This window comes from Leucopleurus acutus, assembly GCF_964270905.1.
Source record: "Leucopleurus acutus genome assembly, chromosome: 8".
Classification (NCBI taxonomy): domain Eukaryota; kingdom Metazoa; phylum Chordata; class Mammalia; order Artiodactyla; family Delphinidae; genus Leucopleurus; species Leucopleurus acutus.
Window position 1 is genome coordinate 99,251,683 of NC_139151.1, and position 12,364 is coordinate 99,264,046.

At 52.3% G+C, this 12,364-nt stretch overlaps 1 protein-coding gene across 1 annotated transcript; it reads left to right on the plus strand.

The window, feature by feature from the left end:
* The first annotated feature begins 2,711 nt into the window (after positions 1-2,711).
* On the plus strand, positions 2,712-11,909 carry TMEM109 (transmembrane protein 109). Its single transcript, XM_082844693.1, has 4 exons — positions 2,712-2,802; positions 8,733-8,977; positions 9,831-9,933; positions 10,350-11,909. The coding sequence occupies exons 2-4, from the start codon at positions 8,741-8,743 to the stop codon at positions 10,739-10,741; spliced, it is 732 nt and encodes a 243-aa protein (XP_082700819.1). The 5' UTR covers positions 2,712-2,802; positions 8,733-8,740; the 3' UTR covers positions 10,742-11,909.
* Positions 11,910-12,364: the final 455 nt, after the last annotated feature.

The following is a 12,364-nucleotide window of genomic DNA, read 5'->3' on the forward strand; positions in this document are numbered from 1 at the left end:
TTGGGTTTATGGTCAATTACCTGTGTCCAGTACTTCTGGTTTACCTTGGTGGATTTCTCCACTCCAAGGCTCTGACTGAATGGCCCTTAGGAAATTTTTTCTAGAAGAAAGAAGTTATAGTTCCGTTCAGGCCACTATTGATATTACTAGATGAGACCCCCTCACTTGGCCAATCAATCATACCTGCTCTGACCCTGGCCATAAAATACACATTTTTTTTTAAAGGTTACTCACTCAAGCTCAATTGGAAAAATGAGCTAAATTTCAGTCAAAAACCATAACCTCCTGCTTATTGGGAGAGACTGTCCCTCAATTATGGGATGGATTTTTATGGTTAACACCAGGCTACAGTCGTTTAAATTTAAAAGCCCCCTTATGTTGGGAACAATTAAATTATACTAAGGATAATAAGATTAATAACATTGGGAAATCGGGCTGAGTACCTTATGAACAATGCCAATTTATCATTACCCTTAAATATAGTGACTGGTGTGACCAGGGGCTGCACCTAATGAAAGTTCTTAGTTTAAATTCCTACTTCAGACTTTATTAATGCTGCTAGCTATACTACTTGTACTCTGCTTATTCTACAAGATTGTTCTTTCTTGTATTACCCAATGTGTAATTGAGCCTCCAACAAAAATAATGATGACTAAGCAACTTGAAACAGTTGACCAAATATATAGTTGTATAAAAAATTAAAATGATGGTAACAGTGTAACTCTAGATATGGGAAGAAGCAACAAGAGAGAATCATTTCCTGAACCATAACAGACTAGTAATACAGGTGGTTCAGATACTTCTATGGCTACAATTAACAGAGTCTAGTCCAGTAATTTCACATTAGGCGGCATATCCACGAAATCCTCGCCTGACCTAGAAATAAGCCTTACTGGCCCCTGGGACAAATTGGTTATGAAATGCCTCCCAAACCTTGGTTAAATTTATGACCACAGGGGGGCACTGTAAAACAAGGAATGCCACTCACCATCCAGTTCCAAAAGGCTCCTAGGGACTAGTCTACTAGTCCTTAGCTGCTGTACTTGCTGACCTACAGTACACCCTGAAAGGAATTCAGGATGAAGGACAGGATGATCCACTCTGTGCTTTGAGAAAACAGGCCCTTAGATAGTTAAATATGACAGGAAAATTTTTTATGCACCCAAACTCTTGCATCTTCCCATACTTAGAAAAGCCCTAAAATCATGAACTGAGATACCTGTTCCTCATGTCTAGCAGTAACCTTCTGCTGAGACATATGCTGGATTGCACATACCATTTAGCCAAAGTCACAGATATACTGGCCTCTCCCATTACCTCTTGGGGTCAGTTCCTCAGAGCTATCGAAGGCTGAATTAGACAGCTGGTTCAGGGAGGGAGGGGAAAAAAAGCTCTATTTTAGAGTGTTGAGTTTCACGAACTGTTTTAACATCAAAGGGGAGCCTGCCCTATGGCAACCAATGTGATAGAAGCATTTGGACAGCTACTTGGATGTTTTTAAAAACATGTTCACCCCCCTTACTTCATTGAATCGCCACATCTACTGTGCATTGAAGAGGTATTTTTAGGACCTTCTAGTACTTTATACAGTTAAAAAACAAAATTCAACCCAGTAAATTTCAAAGATCTAATTAGCTATAAAAGATTCATGAATCAGGCAGCATGCCATCTCTCCAAAGGGCTACAGTAAGGGAAGGGTTTTTAAAGGCAGGACATGGAAGTCATAAACAGAAAAAAGGAGATTATTTTAGGCATAGGTAACCTATCCATGGGGAATGAAAGGCGTCTATATAGCAGATTATCTCATCTTCCTTTGGGGGCAAGAGAGAGCCCATGTGACAGATTGCCTCATTGGTGCTGACCAAAAAATTCCTGACCGACTAGTTAAGACTACATTTCTGGGGGAGGTTGAAAGTTCAGCTAGGTCAGGTATTAATCCCCGGTTTGGGGGCTTGTCCTAGCAATGTGACTCCATTTCGAGCCTATAGTTTTCTTTCTAACAATAGCAAAGTTGAAACAAGGAGATCCAGAGAGATGAAGTGACCTGCTAGAATCACAAAGCAGACCAAAGATCACTTCATTCCAAATCCCCTGGCGTTCCCCCTCATAATGCTGCCTTTATATAGATATATATATATATATATATATAGAAATGGGTCTGGGAGTAGGTTCCCTTCCCTTTCTAAAATTCGGAGAACATTTAGGAGCCATCTGCAGAGTTTGGGTGTGGAAATACTCTCAGAAGGAAAGGATGCATTTTCCCGGTTGTGCGCCTCTTACTGCTCCTCTAACACCCTTTCCCTTTGTGCTTTTTTAGCGCGAAAAGTTTCTCAAAAGACCAGGTGCTCTGAGGCGCCTCTAGAACTACATTTCCCACAATGCCCCAGGAGGCACGACGTAGCTGGAGAACTACATTCCCCGAAATGCCAAGGGGATTTTTAGAGGCGGATAAGCTTCCACTCCAAATCCAAAGATCCAGTTTATCCACGCTATAGCCCAGATATAGTCACCTCTTTCCCCTTTCCTGCCAGAGACTTCCGTTCCCAGCTCGAACTTCCGACCCCATTCTTCTCTCCGTGGGAATGCTTGGGAAAAAAAGGTAATCAGAGGGTAGGGCGCATGCGCTGACCGGCACCAGGTTTGGGCTGTGAGGGAGGCCTGCCGGTCCGTGGGCGCATCCCGCCTCGCGCGTGCGCAGACGATAAACCAACGCCCCAGTATTGAGGCGCGGCTTTAGTGGCGCGGTTTTAGTGGCGCGTTTTAGTGAAGTTGCACGTGAAGAACAGCTGTGGCCGGAGCCCGGTGAGTGCGACCCGAGACCGGGGCTCCGGGGCCGTACCCGGGACTGGGTTGCGGCGGCGGCCGCTACAGGCGGGACCAGGGCGGAGCCGCGAGGCCTGGCGAGCACCAGTAGAGAGGGCTCCGACGTCGCGCGGCGGGGAGATTAACTGGGGACTCGGATCCTCGTTGCTATGCAACAGGGGGCGTCGTTAGTAGGTAACAGGGGAGGAGCGTGTTTCCGGGGAGAAGAGTTCCCAGCGCTGCCCCGAGGTCCGGTCAAGGCCGGGTGGTTGTCAGGCTGGGGGACGAGGCCAGCGCTGAGCCCCTTGTCCCCGACTCCCGCCCATGGCCCAGCCTCCCGCGGCCCCGCTCCGAGCCCTTTGGGGTACCCCGAACCCCTGGGCCGCGCCGCATCCCTTGCCGGTGACGCCACCCAGCAAGCTTGGCAGGGGACACGCGGTTCGAAATAGCACATGCACGCCACTGACACCCTGTCTCGGGGAGGCTGGGTCCTGGGGAAGGCGTCGTGCGCCTGGGAGGCTGCCCCTTTGCCCGTCGCCCGGCCCCCAAACAGTTGCTGGGCAGCAGCAGCTGTCAGGGGTTTAGCGGGGGGCTGCCCCCACCTGCTGGGACGCTGACTTCATTCTTCTCAGGGGCAGCTTCACCCGGTCTAGCAGCTTCCTTTCCACGCAGCTGTGCTTTTCGGGTGGCCGCTGCATATTTGGATCAACTTTAAAATAGCCTCCTCTCCGCACCTCTCCATGGCTCTCCATTGCCACCCTCACCGCTTCTTGGCGGGCTTCTAATACTCATTTAACAAGCATTTATTAGTCATTGTTCTGTGCTAGGCGCTGGAGATTCCAAGAAAAGTTAAGTCTGACGAGGAGGTGCTCAAAGTCTAATGGGGGAGCCAGGCATAGAAACTGGTAAATGATGCTACAATGCAGTGAGTGGTATATTGGCAATTTGTGTACTGCAACGTTCCTATAGATGTTTACAGTTTACAAAGTTCTCGCAGAAACACGTTAACTCCTTGCAGTAACTCTTAACCTCGCTTAACCCCATTTTACATTTGAGGAGACTGAACCTCAGACAGGTTAAGTGATAAGACAGAAGGTAGTGGCTTTTAGTGTGTGGCAGAATTGAGCTTGGGACAGAAGGAAGTCTAGAGTCCTCTGCCCAATGCTGCACTCTGGGGGCTTTGCCCGAAGTAGACTTTTCCCTGTGCTGCTGACCATTTGTGGCAGCTGTCCCGTTATGCATCAGAAATCCCCGGGGAGCTCTAAAAACAAAAGCCTGAGCCCGTCTCTGGGGAGGGTCGGAGTAAGGAAGCCCCGGGGTGGGGTGGGGCAGACCCTCTAGCTTAAACCGGCTCAGGCCCTTCTGATGGGCAACCGGAGTCGAGAACCGCTGCTCCAAAGGGGCAAGTTCCTCGATGGGGAAATCAGAGCCAGCAGAGGGTACTAAGTCAGCTGCCCCTCCTGCCACGTCGTGATTCATAGCGCAAGAGGAAGCTACCCGGAGGAAGGAGCCTTCCTTGGCAGGGGGAGTGGGGACCGCCCCCCACCCCGCCCTCTTAGCAAACCACAGCTAAACACATGTGGCTCCGCACTACCATAGTTCAGTTTCCCCGGCTCAGCCCGTCCCTTCCTGAGCCCCGTTGCAGCTGCCTGAACAAAAGTGGCCGGTCTAGTCCCAATTTTTTGCTGTCCTCATACGTCTCGCTGTAGAGCCGTGACGTGTGAGCCCGGCAGGTGGGTCGTCTTCTGGTGGGTGGCCTGCTCGTGGGAGTCTGGGTGGTTAGTCCTCTTCGTGATTGTTGATTTGGGGGGCAGGACTTGAAGCACCTTGAGGGCAGGGACCATGGCTAACTGAGGCAGAGTGGAGGTGTGGAAGGAGCGAAAGGGCAAGGTTTAGATCCTGGGTTCTGGGGTCAAGTCCCAGTCCCGATGCGTGTACTTTGACAAGTCACTTGATCTCTCCAAGCCATTGTTTTCTGAGTAAAACGTGGAGAGTAGCGGTATCTTACACGATTCTTAGAGGCGCTAAATGAGGTGGTGACAGAACAAGCACTTTGTAGATTATAAAGCAACACACACACTATCCACACCACACACGCTATCCACACCACACACGCTATCCACACACACACGCTATCCACACACACGCTATCCACACACACACGCTATCCACACACACACGCCATCCACACACACACGCTATCCACACCACACACACGCTATACACACCGCACACACGCTATACACACCACACACGCTATACACACCCACACGCTATACACGCCACACACACGCTATACACACCACACACACGCTATACACACCACACACGCTATACACACCCACACGCTATACACGCCACACACGCTATACACGCCACACACGCTATACACGCCACACACACGCTATACACACCACACACGCTATACACACCACACACGCTATACACACCACACACGCTATACACACATACACGCTATACACGCCACACACGCTATACACGCCACACACGCTATACACGCCACACACGCGCTATACACGCCACACACGCGCTATACACACACACACGCTATACACACCACACACGCTATACACACACACGCGCTATACACACACACGCTATACACACCACACACGCTATACACACCACACACGCTATACACACCACACACGCTATACACACACACACGCTATACACACACGCTATACACGCCACACACGCTATACACGCCACACACGCTATACACGCCACACACGCTATACACACACACGCTATACACGCCACACACGCTATACACGCCACACACGCTATACACACACACGCTATACACGCCACACACGCTATACACGCCACACACGCTATACACACCACACACACACAGTTTGTTGTGGTTGTTGAGTGCCTGCTATTTTTCTGAGGTCAGGCATTGCAGGAGGTGAAGACGTTTAAGACATCCTTCCTCTCAGAGCTCAAGACTGCGTCGGCTCCTGACTACCATGGCTTCTCTTTGTTAAAAGTATTTGATCGGGGCTTCCCTGGTGGCGCAGTGGTTGAGAGTCTGCCTGCCGATGCAGAGGACACGGGTTCGTGCCCTGGTCCAGGAGGATCCCACATGCCGCGGAGCGGCTGGGCCCGTGAGCCATGGCCGCTGAGCCTGCGCGTCCGGAGCCTGTGCTCCGCAACGGGAGAGGCCACAACAGTGAGAGTCCCGCGTACCGCAAAAAAAAAAAAAAAAGTATTTCATGGGGCTGAAGTGAGGAGGCGTAATGGCGGTGGGTTAGGCTCTTGCTGAAGAATGAGAAAGATGTAAAGCAGAAACTAACACACCATTGTAAAGCAATTATACTCCAATAAAAATGTTAAAAAAAAAAAAAGAAATGAGAAAGAATCCTGTTAAAGAAAACAATTGGATGAAAGGGACGAGCCAGGAATCTGCTCTCTTATCTGCAAAGGGCACTCTCCAGAATCCCGTTAGATTTGGTTTCCAGTGCCCTTTGGAAGGTCAGCTGGCATTGCAATGGAGAGTTTATTTCAAGGTCCCGCAGCTCCCCTCGACTGGAGCAAACGGCCGCCTGAAAGTCGAGGCTGGCGAAGAATGCAGAAGTCTGCCAAGGGGGCAGCAGCTCATGTCACCCTGACCTTCCAGAAAGGAGGACACGACATCTGATCCCTCCTGGTGGAGGTCCTTGGATATAGAATCCAACCCAATATAGCAACCCTGCTCTTTACGTCCCCAGTGTGGTCATGACCCAGATAGACCAGGAACTGACCTATGCTTTCCTCATCTCTGACCACTGGCAGGCAGGAACCATCTGGTTCTCGATTTGTGCCAAAAAGAGGAGAAGGCTTCCCAGCCTGAGGTCATTCCCTATGAACTGCATGTTTTGCAGCCCTGCTTTACCTACAGGCCTCAGGAGGGACTTAGAGCAGCTGTTTCTGGGCCAGAAAGTGCCCCGAGTGTGATATTTTTATAACCCCTTCTTGGACCCTGCTCCTTCCCACTAAACAAGAATGGGAATATCTTCTCTTCGCTCTCCTCCATCCTGATGGCTCCAGATTTCTGGCCGACTCCTGTAGTGCCCTGGTAACTACAAAAACTTCAAACACCTGGCTGCTCCTACCTCAGCGACATGGCTTAGCCTCTCCGCTCATCAGGTCTGAATCACAGGAACACCCTGGAACTGCAGGTTCATTTCTGAGCCTGGAAAAGAATGGGATTTGCTGGTGCCATTTGACTTTTCTCAAGCGTGGTGGCAAATAGAAGTTGGAACTGAAAACGTTTTTCTTGGACGAATCCAGCGTACTTCAATGAGTCGATACTTGTTGGGTCTTAATTTGCCTACAGTATCACATTACAGATGAGATCAGAGCACAGAGTGGTTAAGTGAATTGTCACCAGTAATTCATGGAGTGGATTGGTAGATGTCAAGTCTATTTTAGCTCATGAATAATCTATTGTAGGACTTTCCAAGTCGCTTCTGAGACTGAAGTTGGAGAGGATACAACGCAGGGCTGTGTGTGAGCGGGTCTGATGTCAGATGCACCTGGATTCAAATCCTGGCTCTCCCGCTTACTGCTTATCCTCCCTCAGTTTCTTCATCAGGAAAATGGGGGATAAGAACAATACCTAACTGATGGGTTGTTGTGAGGATTAAACGAGATAGGTGACACACGGTTAAATTGCTGTTAATAATATCTTTCCGTAAAAGTTGTGCTTTAACTTGCCTACGTTGGGGGCTGGGGAGTTGAGGTCATCTCTGTATCAGTGGGTCTCAACTTTGCACAGTGGAATCCCCTGGGGCGCTTTTGCAGGTCAAAGCCCAGGCCACACCCAGATGGTGACATCAGAAGCTCGGGGCTTGGGGCAGAGGTATCAGAACTTTGTGAAGCTTCCAGGTGATTCCAATGAGCAACCACCTTCACTTCTGTGTTTTGGAAGCAGAAGCTTGGGTTTAACTCCTGGCCTTTGTCCTTGGGAAAATGCTTAATTCCTAAGTCTCAGTTTCTTCTCCTCTCTCCCCTTAGCGAGGAGGATAACGCCCACCTCACGTGATGGTCCTGCAGAGCAAATGACCTATGTGCAGTGGGTTCTTATTTGAGCACCTGAGCCCTTTTCTTTACATCGTTATATAGCGGTAATCCTATTCGAGTGCTATGTTTTAAGGTTTTTTTAAAATATAAATATCAGCTTTATCTTAAGTAGATTATAACCTCCTTGAGGACAAAGCTGTATAGTCTTTTTCTTTTTAATAAATTTATTTATTTATTTGTTTGTTTTTATTTTTGGCTGCATTTGGGTCTTCGTTGCTGCGCGCGGGCTTTCTCTAGTTACGGTGAGCGGGGGCTACTCTTTGTTGCGGTGCCAGGGCTTCTCATTGTTGTGGCTTCTCTTGTTGCAGAGCATGGGCTCTAGGCGCATGGGCTTCAGTGGTTGTAGCTCGTGGGCTCTAGAGCACAGGCTCAGTAGTTGTGGCACACGGGCTTAGTTGCTCTGCGGCATGTGGGATCTTCCTGGGCCAGGAATGGAAGCCGTGTCCCCTGCATTGGCAGGTGGATTCTTAACCACTGCGCCGCCAGGAAAGCCCAAAGCCATATAGTCTTATAATTTTTTTTTTTAATACCCAAAGCACCTAAGACACAAAGGCAGGCCTTCAGGGTTTTAGAACTGGAATAAGCCTTAGAGAGATCTTCTCACCCACCTTAAGGCATTGACTGATACTTGCTGGCTAGTTAAGATGCAAGTGGTAAAGAACGTGCGAGAGGAACCCGTGAATGAGGTGGTTGTGCCCGGCTTAAGTTGAAGTCTGAGTTCTGCCTTTGTCAGTTAACAGGGAGGGGCGGTGGGGGGTGCTGGGGCCCGTCATGCTTGGGACAGTGGGTTTCTCGGCCGGTTCGGGCCCTCCGCTCACCCCATGCTTCTTCTCTGGCAGACCCAGCCATGGCAGGCTCAGGCAGCAGTTCACCACGGGGCAAGCATCTGTTCAAAGTCGTCCTGATGTTCCTAGCGGCCCTCGTCCTCCTCCACTCAGCGTCATCCCAGTCCCATCGAGACTTCGTGCCACCAGGCCAGCAGAAGAGGGAGGCCCCAGTTGATCTCCTGAGCCAGATAGGTCGATCTGTGCGGGGAACCTTGGATGCCTGGATTGGGCCAGAAACCACGCACCTAGTTTCCGAGGTAAGGAAGGTGTTCCCTGCTGTGGCTACGCGCACTGAGGACAGAGGAGCCGTTGTTCATGGAGAGAGCCCCCAGTTCCACAGAATGAAGCCAGACGGCCCCGGCCTTTTGCGCTCTCATTGTTTCATTCCTACCCCAGGGCCTTTAGCTCCACCCCCATCTTTGCCTTATTCCTGCCCTTTCTTGCCAGAAAGGCTGGGAGATGAGCCATCTTTATCAACCTACGTCAGCGGTGACTATAGAGTCTGGCTTTGGTCTAAATCTGACCTAGAGGCTTAAATTGGCAAAATATCAAGACCTGAGTTCATTCTTTCACCTTCAGAGGTGGCGGTGAGGGCGACTCAGGGTTCTTAGGCAGGGCTGTCTCTTCTGCCTGATGGCGTCCCAAGCCTGCTGGTGTATACTTCTGATAGGTTGTCCTAAACAGCTGAAACAATCATTTATAAAATGCATAATACAGAAGAGCTGATTGACTTCTTTTTCACTGAACCATCCTAGCCCTCCACCGCTGTTACTTCACACACCTTCATGATTCCCTGGGAGGCTAGGAGGACCCCAGTTTTACAGGGTGACTACTCCAGGGATTGGATGGTCACCCCCACGTGCCCACGTTCACCCACTACTACCGCCAAAGTATTCCAGCACATCAGTTGAATTAGTGTCCTGGGTTCCGGTTCAGACAGGAAGGAGAAATGGCCCGCCGTCCATCCCCATGCACGGGGCGGTGGCTGTGGAAGGGACCCCTCAGCCAGGCTGAGAGGCAGGTGGAGATGTTCGTGGGCAGCGGCGGTGAGACTCAGAAGAGAAGGGCGTCAGTAATCACGACTCCACTCGTGCTCTGCTCTTCCCACAGACCTTGGCTCAGGCGGTGTGGGCGGTCTCATCGGCCATCTCCGTGGCCTTCTTCGCGCTGTCCGGGGTTGCCGCACAGCTGCTGAGCGCCGTGGCGCTAGAAGGTGAGTGGCAGGGAATGGCCGGGCCGGCGGGCGCTCAGCCTGCCCCTCCTGTTTGTGGGAATTTGTCTTTTCAGGGTCTAGACTTTTCCCCGGCTGCTCAGCATCTCCCAGGTCTCCCCAGGGACGGCGTGAGAGCAGGCTGCCGACGGCCGGCCCTGCTAAGCCACACCATCTCATCTAACTGCCACCCACAGCCCAGAGCGTTACTCCCATTTCACAGATGCAGCAGACTCAGCCAAGGGGAGTAGTCTACCCACAGTCAGCTGGGACCGGAGCTGAGATTTAAGCTCCACGACCCCGTGGGAAAGGAGTTTTCCTTGGCGAGGGGGTTTGGCTCCTCCCGCCTTTGGTTCTTGACCAAACCTCTCCTTTCATGGCACCAGGCGGGCTGATTCTGTGACTCTCTCCCCTTCCAGGAGATCACCTCACCCAGGGCCTGAAGCTCAGCCCCGGCCAAGTCCAGACCTTCCTGCTGTGGGGAGCGGGGGCCCTGGTTGCCTACTGGCTGCTGTCCCTGCTCCTCGGCTTGGTCTTGGCCTTGCTGGGGCGGATCCTGTGGGGCCTGAAGCTTGCCCTCTTCCTGGCCGCTTTTGTGGCCCTGGTGAGGTCAGTGCCTGACCCTTCCACCCGGGCCTTGCTCCTCCTGGCCTTGCTGACGCTCTACGCCCTGCTGAGCCGGCTCACTGGCACCCGGGCCTCGGGGGCCCAGCTGGAGGCCAAGGTGCAGGGGCTGGAGCGCCAGGTGGAAGAGCTGCGCTGGCGGCAGAGGCGAGCGGCCAAGGGGCCCCGGAGCGTGGAGGAGGAGTGAGAAGGACGCCGGACGCTGCCACCTTCGTCATACCAAAGAGCCGAGCTGCTTCTGGGTCGCACAGCCCTCCTCCCAGCCCCCTGCCCCTTTCTTGCTCTGTCTCCGAACGCTGTCTCTGCACCAGCCCCCTTAGCCGAGAGAGAGAGAAAGACCACCCCCCCGCACTGGTCCTCAGGGGCCCTGTCCTCTGTGGTTCTCTGTCTGGGGTTGGTTCTCCTCACCCTTTCTCTGCTCCCCCCTGTCTCAGCCAGGGGAAGGTGGGGGGCCTCCCGCCAGCTTCTGCACCTCCTCTCGGCAGACACCTCTGATCACTGCCAGGGGCCTCCCGTGACGCAGCGGCTGCCTTGCCTCCCTCCGACGCTCTTGCTCTCCTGTCCTTCTCTAGCTCCTCCCCTGCCAAGTCCCCAGCTTCCTTCCTGCTTGTCTTCTCCATCTAGCCCTGAACTCCAACCAAACCACAGTCCCTCAGGGCATGCTCCTGTCCCCTTCATTGCCCAGCGTGGGGAAGAGGCAGGGCATTTGGGGCCTGAGGGGAAGGGAAGTGGGCCGGGATGTACATTGAATCTGTTACAAGTGCCTTAATCCGAGCCAGCAGGGCCCTCCGCTCGCCCGCTGCCGTACTGTATGTAGGAAACTGCCCTGTAGCTGCTCTGTGTCAAGAGGAAAGTGGTTCCTCTCAGAATCTTGATTTCCCTTCAGCCAGAGCAAAAGATGACTGCTTCGTAGGCTCGTGCCTGCAAGTAGGACCCTGCGGTGGCCATGAGATCCCCTGTGGGGGTTTCAGAGACCCTGAAGGAGGAAGGAGGGCTCATCTCCCTGTCTGCGCAGCTCCGGGCGGTTCTCCATCTCTCTCTCCATCACTGCCACCAGGGAGTCCGCTGATGAGTCGCCTAGGAGGAGCGCAGAGCAGACAGCAGAGATGCGCCTCACAGCCCCTTCCCTTCTCGTGCTTTGCGGCTGCACCCTCCCCACCAGGGCGCTCACGCTTCCTTCGAGGCTTTGGTGGAGGTGGGTGGCCTCCTCTGCCAGGCCCCACATGTGATGTGAAGAGTAGAGAGATGCCCAGTTCTTACTGTTGAGGTTGGAGATGGAATCACAGCTGCAGTGAAATATATTTTTATCAGCGCTTGTTTGGTTTTAAATAAAGTGCACGCTATTTTATTATCTAGTTCCGGATCAGATGTATTTGCTCAAAGTCTGGCTTGCTTTGAGTGCCCTCTCTCCAGCTAAACCCATTTCTGTGGAGCTGCTCAGCTTTCACGACTTCTCCCTGCAGGTGTCAGGTAGTGTGAAGCCGGGAGAAAGGAAGGGAGTGCGAAAGAAGGCTGGTACCAGTCACCCTTCCCTCCAGGGGTGTGAGGAATGAGGAGGGCACGCGCCCCCATTACCAAACTTCCAGGACTGACCAGCCCTGTGGCAATAGTGTGCTTGTGGGGGAGGGGGAGGAGGGTACCCCGTCCAGCCCTGTGTGCAGGAGTGGCGAAGGCTGGCCCCCAGCCAGAGAGAGGCTTGCCTGCCCTCCCTGCTTCCCCGCCAGACAGGAGTTCTGCGCCGCGGTTCTCAACCCGGTGCATAGATTGGATCAGGCATTTCGGGGAGGGGCCTGGGTGTGGTTTTTCCTTT